At 45.2% G+C, this 14,077-nt stretch overlaps 1 protein-coding gene across 1 annotated transcript; it reads right to left on the bottom strand.

Annotated features, from left to right (window-relative positions):
• Positions 1-2,294: 2,294 nt before the first annotated feature.
• On the bottom strand, positions 2,295-12,059 carry LOC109291577 (transmembrane protein 45B-like). The gene is made up of 6 exons (XM_019508629.1): positions 11,719-12,059; positions 6,272-6,476; positions 5,704-5,913; positions 4,983-5,164; positions 3,053-3,198; positions 2,295-2,607 (listed from the first exon to the last, which is right to left on the bottom strand). The coding sequence occupies exons 2-6, from the start codon at positions 6,453-6,455 to the stop codon at positions 2,478-2,480; spliced, it is 852 nt and encodes a 283-aa protein (XP_019364174.1). The 5' UTR covers positions 6,456-6,476; positions 11,719-12,059; the 3' UTR covers positions 2,295-2,477.
• Positions 12,060-14,077: the final 2,018 nt, after the last annotated feature.

The following is a 14,077-nucleotide window of genomic DNA, read 5'->3' as shown; positions in this document are numbered from 1 at the left end:
TGGGATGCTAGAGGACTGCAGCTTGGGAGGTTCATCTGTGGGGAGTGGCTGCATATTAATGGAACATGAGCTGCATAACATGGATCAGAGATAAACCTGCCTGGGAGTGGCATAAATTTAAGTTACCTAAAGTGTGCTTAAAACTAGCATCAGGTGTTAATGTGTGGACAATCCCGGGGTTCAGAGGTCCAGGAGTTGCCTAAAATTATTGTGTAACAAAGCCCTGAGATCATTAAGGCTCACATTTAATGCCAGTGGGGCAAGGATAGTTGTTTTAGGTATCGTTGTAGGAAAAAGATTTATCAAAAGAAAACGTACCATGGCCCAGTACGTATGATTCTTTCCCGAGTAACTGTCCGACTTTTTTTTCCTTCTCCTCTTCCCTCTATCTGGTCTGATCCATTGCAGTTCATTTTGGACTTTGCAAACTGCATTGCCACAGAGAGGTTTAGCTACCTCATGGGTTGTGGACTGAGATGTGTGCTCTTAGGTAAGTTGCACCTAATTCATCAATCACTTCAAGCATCTGGACCAACACTTGAGGGGATACCCAAGCTCTCCAAGAACTAGTGGCAGAGTACAGTTGTGACAGCCTTAGCATCCCATCCTGCCGGGGAGAAGAAAGGCAGATTCTGATACAAATAAATTGCATTCAGGCTCGATGGCACAGCTACATCAATTGTTTATGAGGCTAAGTCCTTCACTGGAAGGACAGAATGACATTTCCTAGCCAAGAGGAAGTAAGTGGAAGGCTTGTTTTTAATGCTTTGAGACAAAGTTGTTACGTGACCATTTGAAGTTGTCCATTCTTCCCTTTGGAGTAACTCTAAGTGTCAACAGCTCCAAGCTAATTGAGCCACCCTTCCCTATGTGCATCACCTTCTGCGCCGGCTCTAGTCCAGGGCAGTGGAGAATGGAAGTGAGGCACTCATGAAGTACTGGCAGACTCTTGTGCTTCCGTCTCGCTTGGATTAGGGGTGTTTTGAAGGCAGTTTAGGGAAACGGTGGGTTAGAGGGGAAGCTCGGGGTGAGCTAGACTGCTGGTGGTGGGATATTTTTTTAACTGTAAGTAGCTCAATAGGTATTGACTAGGTTTGCCAATTATTTCTCCCCTAAGTTTCTCCTGAGGAACCCCTAAGTTTCTCATCACTGACCAGTTGCTGTGGGTGGAAGAAACCTTCTTTGGAAGGGGTAGAGTACGCACCTACCTACTATTGGAGAGCCCCTCTTTTCTCAGCTCTAGGGGTAAGTCTTGCTAACAACGAGTTTGAGCAGTGTTACATCCTGTGGAAAGATCAGCTGTACTCTGGGCGAGCATGTTAAAAGCCACAGAGAGGGGGGTGGTAATATTAACCTGGAAATTCAGCCATGAGGATGTCCTTAATAGGCCTGTGCAAAGTGGCCAGTATTCTCTTCGGATTCAGCTGATTTGGGGGACACCAATTCGATTTGGTGATTCGAATCACTGTCCCGATTCACTTTGACCGAATCTGATTCAGAGATCTGGCGGCAGCCAAATCACCACCCTACTCCTTATGGTTTTAAAACGCCAAATAAAGTAAGGCAGGAAGGAAGCATATGGAGCAAACTGACTTGAGCCACCCCCACCAGAAGACTGGTGGCTAAGACTGGTAGCAGAAAGGGAGATGCTGGGCCCCAGAGCAGTTCTGTTCTGTTTTTGCTGTTTGCATTTGGAAAAGTAATGAATCATAGAGACAAAGAACCAGATGTGCTCGGCCTGGGTAGATTAAGGTAGACTTTTGCCTGTAGGGCTCATTTTAGCTATTTACCAGCAGAGCCATTGCTTCCGTTATGAATGAGTCTTCTGTTAGGAAATGAGTAGGAAGTCCCCATAAAAGTTAGTGGGCAATCCTCCATTTCAGAACCGTTTTGGGTTAAAAGATTATTATTTGTCCCTTTTTGATCCATTAGCTCTAGAACTGTGCTTACATACTCTTAAAATTATTTTATTGGGAGCTACAGCATAATAAGTTGCATACAAAAAATACACACTGTAAATCAACCAAAGCGAGTGACAACCCCCCTCAAGTGCAACGCATGGACTTTTCTTAAGTTTATATCAGGACTAGTTCGTGGAAAAAAACCCCAAAAAACCAAACACCAGTCTAGGACTTGCAGCTTTATGGGTCAATTTGGAACCTGCTTGGCCAGCACACAGTTGCCTCATGCCCACATGTAATAAGGATGTCTTTAAAGAAGAAAAACTTCAACACCCAAGATGGAGCATTTTGTTTTAAATGCAAAAATAGGACACACCTCTGCCACACTTTTCAGATCTAGAAGGGAGACAGCAGAGAAGTTGTACCAAAGTACACTGGGTGCTGTCCTCCTACTTTTGAGATGCCCATAGAAAGCCACAACTTTATTTAAAATGGCAGATAAAATCTCTTCATCTTAAGAACTTTGACACAAGCATCATCAGCAGAAAAGCAGAGAAATAAAAGTCAGCCAAGTAGTCACTTTTCATCCGACCCATTCTCTGGTAGGAGAACGGGATCAGAGCGTCTGTTGCATTTTCGTAGACAGCACCCAATGTCAAGTTCAACATCAATGCCTTCAAGCTTTAACTGACATGCTTGGTTGTAGCTGTATTTGAGAGAGAGACAGAGAAGTGACTTTTCATGGATTCAGATACACATGGGAGGATTTCCAAGCTGTCACATAAATACCACTTTGCACTACTATGCAAGAGCAGATCCCTTCAACATCTTCTCTGTCCCCACCCTCCATTAACATTTAATTTATTCAGTTATGCCAAACTGGCAAGTTTCATTAGACTAGGAGGTCCAATCATGACACTCATGGCTGGCAACGCAGTAGTAGTAGGGTTGCTTATTTATTCCATTTCTATCGTACACTTGAGATCAGTGTGCAACAAATCAGAATTATGTGCACATAAAAAACACGGACAAGTTTCTCAGCATATCACCAAGTTTAAATAACTCATCCGCTACTGAGAAATCATGGCTAACAACCAACCCCAGAGAGAAATGGTGCTCCTATCCTGATCTCCCAACACGTAGTCACTTACCAGTGAGAAGCAGCAAAGTTGGCAGCCACGACGAGGAGAGCGGCTGCATAATGCCAGCAGAAGCACACGTTGAGGAATGCAAAGACTCCACGGTCGGTCTGGTCCCAGCCTGGCCCTCCCCATGGTGGATGCAGCACAAATCCAATCTGATGGAATAAGAGAGATGATATTCAGCTTTCTATCACCTTGCACGCTTTCTATCACCTTTCTCCACGCTTGCCCGCCTCACTTACTACAGTAGTCCTACTGTGAGAAAGGGGCAAGACATTCACTGACAACAGGCAAAATGCACTGGCCTCACTGTCAGACCGCTGCTCTTGTATTTCCCCTTGGCTTGGCTCTATTTCCTATGCTGGGCTGTAACTCAGAGTGCCAAGAATGTAATATGCCTGCCTTCTGGATTCTTAATAGTAGGATGTGAGGTCTACCCCTCCAAACCTGTTCAGGCTACCACTTACTGTCTTCCTTCTGCTCTCACCTCCCAGCCTCTAAGTCATGGCACCAGTGACATTTGGCCACACAAGGAGATTAGGTAGGTTTCTAGAATAAAGGTAGTTCAGAGCTACTGGACTTCAAGGACAGGAAACATGGATCCCACATGTGGCTCCTAACATACATCAGGCATCACAACATGATGTCAGAAGCAGGAATGGGCAACTCCTACTTGGCAGGCAGCAAAACTGCGGTAGTGTCAGAGGGGGCAGCCCTACGTGACAGTGCCAGGGAAGGAACCAGACCCCTGGCATAATCTGGAGGTGCAGAGTGAGGAACCTGCATTTTCCCACAGTGCCTCTGAAGAGCGATCCAAGCTGCCTGTTTGTTCATCAGTGAGGCCCCTACAAGTAGCCAACAGGCAGGGCCATCGTAACGCCTATTCACCCTCAGAGCTTGAGAGAGATGCTTCCTTCATGTTGGGAACCAAACTGGAAAGAAGACACCAACCTCCACCAGAACGTGACAGCAGCATTGGTTTCAGTACTGAACGAGAGCCAGAGAAGAAGAGGGGATAATCAATAGCCCAGCAGCACAAACACTTGTTCTCAGACCGGGCGGACTGGGTTCTAGGCCTGTCTTGTCGTAATGGGATCTCCCCCATCTCAGGAAAGCCGCCTGGTTAGTGAGCAATAGGGAAGGCTGGGTGCCTACCCCCTCCTTTTGAAGCTAGCCACTGGGCAGGCCAAAGGGTCCCCTAGGAGTCCCTATTGCCACAACTCTCCGGAGCTAAACCAAGCCAGTCCTGGCAGCAGAGGCCAGAAGCCTCCACACGAGGCTATAACTTAACTCTGTTCAGATACCCTAAAAAGGCTGTCAGGGTCTGGCTGCTGGTGACAGCCCCTGCAGTCAGGTGACTAAGTGAAAGCCAGTCTGCTCAAAGCCAGCAAGTTTTACAGTTATGGAAAACATTAAAAGGGCAATCTTTAAAGGCTTTATAAAAATGGAAGATCCACTTAAAAAAAATAAATAAATCTGATTTTGGCTGTCTGGCTCATGATTAAGGCCTGGTGCTATCAATACTGTACACATCCCATATAGCAGCTGCGGCACCAAGTGTTGTTAAAAATTCAGGCCAGTCTAAAAAATTCAGTTCAATTCCTTGATAGCGATGTCTTTACAGGCCCAATAATATTCATCTTTCCAGGCCTGTTTCTCATGGGAGAGTACTGCAGCTGCAGAGCAGCATATAATTAGACTATCCTTTTGACCAAGCTCGGTCCATGTGTGCTTGCCAAATAACCTGGGAGGATGAAGCAGAGATTGTCTGCTCTGTCTTTGGGTCCTACCACCTTGCCCCGTGGGGCCTGTTGGTCATCATTGGTTGGAAGGGCGTTGGGGGAACGGTCCTACACCATGCCAAAGCAGTGACAGTTTCCTCCTTTCCATGCCCTTACCCCAGCTATCACTCAGCTCAAAGTGCTGGATAAGAACTAACCTGCCAGAACCAAGTTCCTTGGAGGATGAAGAGGCTGGTCCGGATGATTTCCAGGACGGCGTGATCCCGCAGGCACACTTCCAGCAAGGCACAGAGGGTTCCACCAAATATAGCAATAAGCAGCAGGGCGTGGAGGTGCTGATCCAGAGCAACGTCGTAGTTATGAGAACAGAAGAGGAAACCTGCCAACAGAGCATCCGAGATGGTTTGGTGTGAGGTCTTATTGGGATAAAAGATTCACAAAGGAGCCTGGCTTTGCTTAACAGAATAGGACGGACCATATCTGCTGTTCTGTGCAGGGTCGACCAGCAGCTAGTCAAGGGAAATAGATATTTCCGTCTTAAAGACATTGTATGGCCAATTAGAACAAACACAACGCCTCCCAGAGCTTGCTGGGTTTTCCCAGGAGGTCAGCCTTTGAGCTATATTTAAATCGAGAGCGTCACTGAGATTTTTCCCTCAAGAGCCTGGGTCCGGCCATCACAGAATTCTGCTTTGAGATTTTGGATTGGGGTCATCCACCAAACCTGGACTCCAGGCTGCTCAACTTCTGCAACTGCTGCTCTCGAACAAGCCCCCCGTGCTGTTTAGCATCCAGTCAGCAAGTAACCCAACCACTTGAGCTGCTTGCGAGACGTCCAGCTGCGTTCTTCCAGAGTACGCGGTCTCCAACAGCTTTGACCTCTATGCTTTAGCCACGGTCATTCCTTTTTTTACTCACCTTCAATAAAGAGAGCCACAGACAGCAAGAGACGATCCAGCCCAAGGGGCAGTTTGAGTCGGTAGGAAAGAACCTCCACGATGCCCGAGAGGCCAAAGAAGAAGTACATGGTGGTGTACTGCCAGTTTCCAAGCTTCACCCAGCTGTGATCCTCCGCACTGTACAGAGACAAGTGGGGACCATCTCGGACAAATTGTTCAGCCAGGATCCCTAGAGAAAGAAACACAAAGAGATCACACACTTTACTCCTAAAGGAGGATAGGGAGGAACAGATATGAAAGCAGAATTGGAGACGTGAAGAAACCAAATGGAGGTTTTTGCAGCATCTGCAGGACCTCTCCTGTGATGCACTGGTCTGACTCAATACAGCACTAAGTTTTTATCTGCTAGAACATGCTTGCAAGACATAGGATATGTCCAGTTGCTTGAGGAAGTTTAGCCTGCTGTATAAATGCTAAAGCGAAGCCACTGAGGAGTCTCTAATGAGATAATAGTTGTGGCACAATCCTGGTAATCGTTTTTGGCCATTGGGTGACTGGAGAAAGCAGCAATAACAAACAGTCCTTACCTGCGAGAGCAAAGAAAGCTTTGACTGTCCCTTCAAAGACATCTAAACGCTGGAAACAGAGGTTCCTCTGACCCTCCACGTTCAGCTTCCTGTTCAGATACATCAGGGGATATTTCACGGACCACCAGAATCCAAAGAGAAAGAAGCAGCTGCCTCGGAGGGCATCGCCTATGAAGCTGGACATTGTTGAACCAACTTACTGGGTCTGAAAAGACAAAAAACAAATGGTCAAAGTCTTTTTGCAGATTCATACTAGAGAGCTTTGTATCTTTATATGGAGCTTGCCATCAGTTGCATGAAGACATGCAGCTCCTGTGGACTCCTAAAGCACAGACTTATTGGCAGTATCACGTTTTTTATATCCCTTGCCTTTGTAATCACCCATGACACTACTGGGGGTGGGTGGGGAGGGAGAAGAGTTGTCCAGTAACTGGCTTAGATCCGACAGGGATGTTAAGTGGTAGAACAATTTGGCGAGGTCTTTTAGAAAAAAATCTGGTTGCCATCTTCTTTAGTAGGAAGGTAACAAAATTACTGCAGTAAAGAGAGAAAAAAAAAAAAGCTTTCTAGGAATACAGTTATCTCCTCTGAAGAGAATTTAATAGGGTGTGACCCCAGCCAGTCAGCATTAATTCTCGTTCTTTAATAGACACAGACAACTTCACTAAAACTTGGATGCTGAGTAAGCTAGATAAGCAAATGGGGCTCCCGCACAGCAGAGGGAACCAGCCAACCTTTGCCTACTGCCTTAGGTGCAGAGATCACAGAGCACACAAAGAAGATACCGGGCACATTTATGGAGCTATCACCACTAAAGAGACTGAGCTACAACAAGCACTTTTGGCCACAGCCTGGGAAATGCAGTTTGAAGAATTAACAGACACGGTAGCTTCAGATGTTGATGACTTGAGAACAAAGGATGCAGAAGAGGACAGTAGGTACTCAAGTGCTTATTATAATTGTATGCTGTGGCTTCATCCCCTCCTAGCAGCTGTTTTCCTACACGAAACCTCCCCATCTGCCCTTTTACCTGCTTCCATTCACCTTTATGCATTCTTCCTTATCATCACCACACTGGGAAAATACCTCCTCTTCTGTCACTCACAAACCTTCCTTCCTTCAGATCCTACCTTAATACCTTCCATTTATAAAAGGGCAAAAATACTTTCCCCAAACGGTATTTTAAATGATAGCACATTGTCATCCCATTGATACGGTGATTTTTTTAGGTCAGTGACTGTATCCTCCGAATGCCTGGCGTGTGCTCTACATCAGCACCTGGATCAACAACTGGAGCATGTTTTCCAAGTCCTCCTACGCTAGGAAGTAACTAAACAGGCATGTCAAAATTAGGGTAGAGTGTGGTATGGAGAAGCTCTGTAAGCTAGAAATGGCAGAATAGGGTGGCTTCACAAAGCCTTGGCAATCAGGGTGGGATTTTCCAAAACCTAAAGAAAGGAATGGTTCTGGCTTCTTTTTATTCAAGCAGAGCTGGTTCATACGAGTGATCTTATACCTTTCTACTTACATTTGTAAAAGTTCAAAACCATCATCCTTTGTACTTCTAGGGCCCAAGTTTCCAAAGCAAGAACAAAACTACATCCAGCAAGTTATGCTCTTGCTTTAAAATTCACTCCCGATGAAGAATGTCCAGCATTCAAAAGCTTGTCCAACCGTCCCAACGATGCAGTCGGTCCAATAAAAGATATCACCTTAAGAAATCCTTGCCTCTTGCATAATCCCTGGGCCATCACAGCTACAACATCACTCTAACAGTACTCCTAATAAAAGTCTGCATTGGCATGATATAGGAATACCTCATCATGGAAAGAGGTTAGCTCCATTACTGGCAGGAGAGGACATTAATTGTATTCTCTGGTCTCACTTGTGTAAATCACCACAGCTCCACTGACTTAAAATGGAGCTATGGTAATTTATTCCATCCGAGACGCTGACCTTGTAGATTTATTTACCGGTGTCCTGGCACATGCTGTGTATCAGGAAGTAACAGAAGAACCCCGATTAAGTATTAAGTTGGCCAAGGACTGTAAAGCATCTGAAAGGACTTAAAGATTGAATAGGCAGCCAACCTGGCAAATGAGATTTCAAATAGGTGGGTGTGGTATAACAGAGGAAACATTAAGCTATTCACCCAGAAGGGATTTGAAATCTCACATGTGGAGGATATGAGCAACACTGGAGGCTAATTATTAAAACACTTCATGCACTAGATATTCTATAGATAGTCCTGAGTGGGAGGAAGGCTCAGCAGACAAACAGGAAGACAATGCCTTTGTCTCAAAGAGCTCCCAGTTCAAATTAGACAGATATTTAGACCATGGACTGGGAGGGAAGGGAGAAAACTGAAGATGCACAGACAATGGCATGGACCCGGCCAAGCTTCATCAGAACCGTAGTTAGGTTTTTCGACCCTGCTGCTGTTGGAAAACTGTTCCAGAGCCCGATTGTTCTCGTGGTTAGAAACCCTTTTCTAGTTCCCAGCCTACCTTTATTCATAGCCATTTTAGAGCCACTAATAATTTCTACTATCAGCAGAGAACAAAACAGCCTCTAAATGTGTGACCTTGTACTTTATTAGTAATGACATGAAATTCAGTAGGACCCACTGGTTATTAAGAGCATCCATTTCCTCCTGTAGGATGTTTCAGTCCTCCTTTGCATTGACACCAATAGCTTGTACTTTCTTTTTATGCCAAGATCATCAATTTAAAAAAAAAAATCCTTCAATAGCATCCACAGACATGCATGCACACAATCAGCTCCATCTTCAATACAAGGAGCTTCACGGGTAAACTCCCTCGTGCTTGATGTTTCCCTTTTCATCATCATCTATTGCCGTCATCCCCCACCCCTTAGTCAATTCTTCATCCATCTAAATACCTGCATCTCCACTCAATAATTTCCCATGCAATGGGGTTGCAGAGATTTTATTCAAGTCCATATAAGAGAGGATTTTCCAGACAAAGTAATCCAAGATAAATAATAGGCTACTATGGTTTCTTTGTTAAGCCTTTGTGCATTCTTTTCTTCTGAAGACAAGGATGCGAATGAGGAAAAGTATTACCCAAGTTCAGGGTGCAAATTAAGAGGGAGCTTGGGGGGGGCTGAGCCCCCCATAAGGGACAAGACTGTCCCCCGGTAAGATTTTAAAGTCATAACCTGTGGGGGTAGTGTCTCCAACTGGATTGCTCCTTCACATAGGTGGACTTGTTAATCAATGAACCGGTTTCATTTTTTTTGGAGGACCCTCGCAAAGAGTCAAAGAGTAATTCAAGTTGTATGTGCTATTAAGATCATCCTTCCCCTTCCCCCCCATCCCTTTCTTATATAGAAAGAGTTTCTCTGTTCAACATCATCCAGTCACAGGATACCACTCTGACTATGTGGGTTTATTCGTGAAGAGAACCTGCGATGCCGTGCACCAGCTCTCAGCCCGCCGGGATGCAGGTCTCTGGTCTCTTCCCGCCGTAGGTTGAGCTCCTGCACAAAGTTCTGCTTCTGGCTTAGGTATGAGATTTTTTAAGGCCTGGTTCAGATCAGCTTCAGGCAATTTTCACTTTATCCCTAAGCCTCCTGACCTCTAAGACAGAGCTTCCTTTGATGATCAGCCCAATGCTTTTAAGCTCGTTGCCTTTGAGGCATCTTCTAGGGCAAGTGTTCCTAACCCAAAGTTGCCTCCATCCCCCTTTGCTTGGGATACAAGTTCCAGATAATCCTGTACCACTGATACAGTAAGAGAGTCAAGCCTATGTGTACAGAAGGCAAGGGAGCTAGTTAATAGTTATGAACGAAGGAAGAGGCTAAACGTGCTCCATGTGAGATTAGAGACATAAACCAAGATAATCTTTTAGGGAGAAATATGAATACTACAAATTATATTTTAATCTCTTCATCTCTGGGGCCACATTTGGTTTGTTCTGTAGTATAGCTGGCCTGTTTCTGGGCTTTGCGAGTAAAGTAACCTCCTGTGGAATCTGAAGTCACAATCTGACAAATCATTTCAATGCATTTGAGGCAAAGGAGGTTAAATACACTTCAAACCAGCAACCCAGTCACATACATTTGTAGTGCTGCTTTCTAAATGATTCAAAACGGAGCAAACAAGACCAAATATACTCAACATCTATTTACCAGCCCACAGAAACTATAACCACCGCTGCATTACCAGCTGAGAAATCCATAGGAAAAGTGATGAAGTAAATTCTAAGCCCTCTGAAATCCAAAAACAAGCCATCAGTTGCAAAGTCTTCAGATTTAACTATGCAGCGAGCTAGTTCTTATTTTAGTAGACTGAAAATATGGTTACAGTCAGAAGCTATTACCAGAGATGCCTTTCTCTCTGCTGCTGCCAGGCTGCAGTGCTTTGGCCTAATAATCTTATCTCCTTAAGAGCGTTTCATTGACTGCTGTGTTCTGGTTTTCAGCCATTCAGCTCTTATCTCTGCTCTTTTACAGATCTTCTTTCCCATCAACTCAGCTGTGCTTTGATTTTTCCAAGCCAGCAAGGAGGCATAGCCTGATGCTTGCTCTCTAGTACAGCCCTGGCACTGCATTGCTTTTGTGTCTACCGATGCCAGTATTTATTGCTCTTAAAAACTAAACTGAGGCTAGGCTCTCTCTCTCCTACTCCAGCTCAACATTTTGAGTGCCACCAGCCTGACCCTCTGCTGGTTAATCTCTTTGGCCTCCTCCCAAAACAGGGACAGTCTCTGGAGATGCAAGTCTTTTTCTCCCCATACAGAGACTTTACTGCTGTTCCTTCAACTAGTGCTATTCTTGTGGTCATTCACACTTCACATTACAAGCTCCTGCCTCCATCTTAGAAAGAGTCTCATCAGCCAGCCAGGGAAAAGCAACAATCTCTGTTTTTAGGTGACCAAACACAGTCCTTGCATTAGTCACTTTTACTGAGAGCTGCCATGGTGACTGGTGCATGTACATTAAGAAAAATCCATTTGCCTCCAGATAATTGCTCGACATAAAAAAATAAAGCAAGGGAAAATGGAAAACAGATCTCAGCTGACTGCTTACTACTAATCACCCAGGAGAAAGCGTCTGCTTCTTAGCCATCAGGCTGCTTTCTGATTTATCTAGACAGCTAGGCTGGAGGGCACAGTAGGGGATCCATTATGAAGGTAGGGCACTGAGCAGGGCCTGAAGTTGTCTCACCTCTGTTCTCTGAAGAAGGTCCTTCAGTGCCCGGGAAGCCTTCAAAAGTCTACCATGGGGAGAGGCTTAACCCAAACAGGGAGAGAAGACTCAAGTCCACTGCTCTCCAACAGCAATGAACCTCATGTCCACTTCCTCCTAGAGAGCCCTTCCCTATCATTCATGAGCCCAGGTCTTAGCAAAATGAGGCAGCCAGGTTCACCCACATCATTCAAGAGCCCCCTTTTGCAGGGAAAAAAAAAATAGAGGGATTTTACCTGCACTATTTGGACACCTACTTCCTTCTTGCAGCAGAAGTGTCTAGCTTGCACTCCAGATGGGAGTAGTTGGAACAGATTAAATAGAAGTCCCAGATAAAGGCAAGAGTAGAGCAGGGAGGTGTCTCTCAGGGCGGATGTTTATATGGGAGCATCCTCCAGGTCAGAGATGTCTGAGTCAACAGGGTTTCACAATTACCAACACCTTCCATTTGCCAGGGAACATGTGCATTCTCCTAGAGTTTCACCACTAAGTCAAGAGAGCCACTTCTCTCTGCCCTTTTGCTCAGTTTACCACGTTTGGACAGTAAGCTCAAGAGAAATCCAGCCTGGTACAATAAAGCAAGGGAAGCTCAAGAGTAAGCTCCAGAGAAATCCAGCCTGATACATTAAAGCAAGGGAAGCCAGGGAAACTTCCAGCTAGAAACCAGAAAGAAAGAAAGGCTTAGCCTGCTGGCCTCCCCAGAGCAGGCATCCCACAACTTAGAGACTCAGGTATAGGACAAGCCACAGAGTCAGAGCTTTCCTCTACACTGGGAAAATATTCTCTTCCAGGAGCACTGTTTGGCTGAGGGGGTGCAGGGTACCAGTTTTCCTACAGAGATGCTTCTCCACAACAAGACCTGAAAAACATGGCAAAGCAGGTAGTACCCTCCACAACTCTCCACTAGTCAATGCCAAAGAAGAAAAGATTGACTTTTATTAGTAAATGTTTAGGATTGGGAATCCAAAAAAAAGATGACAAAGCTGATAGGGAAATACAGATGACCAGCAAGCACACTAACCCTCCATTTCTCTTTTACACATGCCCCCACTTCCAGAGCATCTTTCAGTTCTAGAGCTCCCATCCATTTAAAAACCATCAAATTACTAACTTATGCAATCCCTTTTCCTTCAAAAGGCAGCTTAGTGCCGGGCTCCTCTCACAGGTGGGACAAGTTAAGCTGATTATGAAGCTGGGCCCTTGACAGGGAAAGAGGAAGGTTTGCCACCTGGAAGGGAAGGGGAAGCAGTGGGCTGGAGCCAGCTATAAAACAGGCTCTTTCAGGCTGCAGGTACTTTTCCTTGTTGAACATAAAGGGTTGGTTAAGAGTCCAGCATGTAGGGAAAGGTTCTGATAAAAGGATAATTATTATAAGGAGTACACTGAAATAGTGGTAAGGGGTTGCTGGACAATACCACCACAATACTGCGTGCAGAGAAGTTAAGTGGAGTCAGCAGCAGAACTTGACAGAGAACCAAAGGGCTAAATCACAACTAGGAGTGGGCTCAGGTTAGGTCTCATCTTTCCTGTGTTTTACCTACAACAACCTTTCCTTGGAGGCTGAACGTCATACTTGGAGCTGCAGGGAAAAAACATGTAATGCTGGCCTACCATCAAGAGACTTTAATTAAAGGTTTTTGAGCAGTTTGAGCTCTGCAGATAGACAGTTGCTAGGGAAGCGCAAAGTACTATCATTATTATTACTAGCGCAGGCATCATAAACAGGTAATATCGGAGTGAAAGCAGGCAGGGGGCATGACTCGTTCTGCTTCCTCTTTGATTTCAGTCTTGCATAAAAGCAGTAGTGGAGGAAGGTGTTGATGGATCCTTTCTGTAACTGAAGACATGAGACCAGAACCATATGCACCACCTCCCTATCTTAATACTAGATGTTTTGGAAGAAGCAGAGCTCGTCAGAGTTGAGTCCTGTAGGTAGGAGGAACAGTGGGTTTCCAACTTGCTTGGCTATTTTCTTTTATAGTAATGTGGATACAGCTGAGAAGGTGAGTCAGTCTTAATGGTGCTGGCTTCATCAGCATAAGAATGATCAAGAAATCAGGTTCCTCCTGCCCTCCGTCATTAGGTTACTTACTTGTGGAACAGGTACATAAAGTAGTGACAATCACCAGCATCCTGGAACGTGATCTTGTCGCAATTCCAGAAGTAATTTACAGGACGCTAAAGGGGGGAGAAACCCTTGTAGACAAGGTCAAGTGCATTAAAGTCTGTCTTCATAGGGTCTTGCATTCAGGCCCTCAACCCAGCGCTCTTTCCTGCCTGAAGCAAGGGGTCAGACCTAATGATCTACCAGGTCCCTTCCAACTCTAGAAATCTATGAAAGTTGGTGGGATGGCAAATTAGTGGTAGATCCCTCATCAGAGCAAAGAAACCAGCCATGAAGCTGATGAGATGAAATAATTGGAAGTTCTGTCAGCAAACAATGGGTTTAGGTCTTCGCCTGTCAACAATACCCAAAGCGCTTAGTGTTGCACCCAAAGTTAGTTCCTGATGTAAGGATTTAATCTTTCCTTTGTGGGAGAAGAGAGAGCTGTAGGGATGCCAATGCTGCCTTATGGGTAACCCTCAGATTTCCTT

This window comes from Gavialis gangeticus, unplaced genomic scaffold, assembly GCF_001723915.1.
Source record: "Gavialis gangeticus isolate Ggan-Ray unplaced genomic scaffold, GavGan_comp1, whole genome shotgun sequence".
NCBI classification, from domain to species: Eukaryota; Metazoa; Chordata; order Crocodylia; family Gavialidae; genus Gavialis; species Gavialis gangeticus.
The sequence above is the reverse complement of the archived record's forward strand: the minus strand, read 5'-3'. Positions and strand labels throughout refer to the sequence as shown.

Coding starts and splice junctions, on each gene's coding strand:
- LOC109291577 (XM_019508629.1), bottom strand. CDS start 6,455: ATGTCCAGCTTCATAGGCGATGCCCTCCGAGGCAGCTGCTTCTTTCTC. Junction 5,165..5,703: donor TGTGGCTCTCTTTATTGAAG/GTGAGTAAAAAA, acceptor CTCTGTTGGCAG/GTTTCCTCTTCTGTTCTCAT. Junction 2,608..3,052: donor AACTTTGCTGCTTCTCACTG/GTAAGTGACTAC, acceptor TCTCAAATACAG/CTACAACCAAGCATGTCAGT.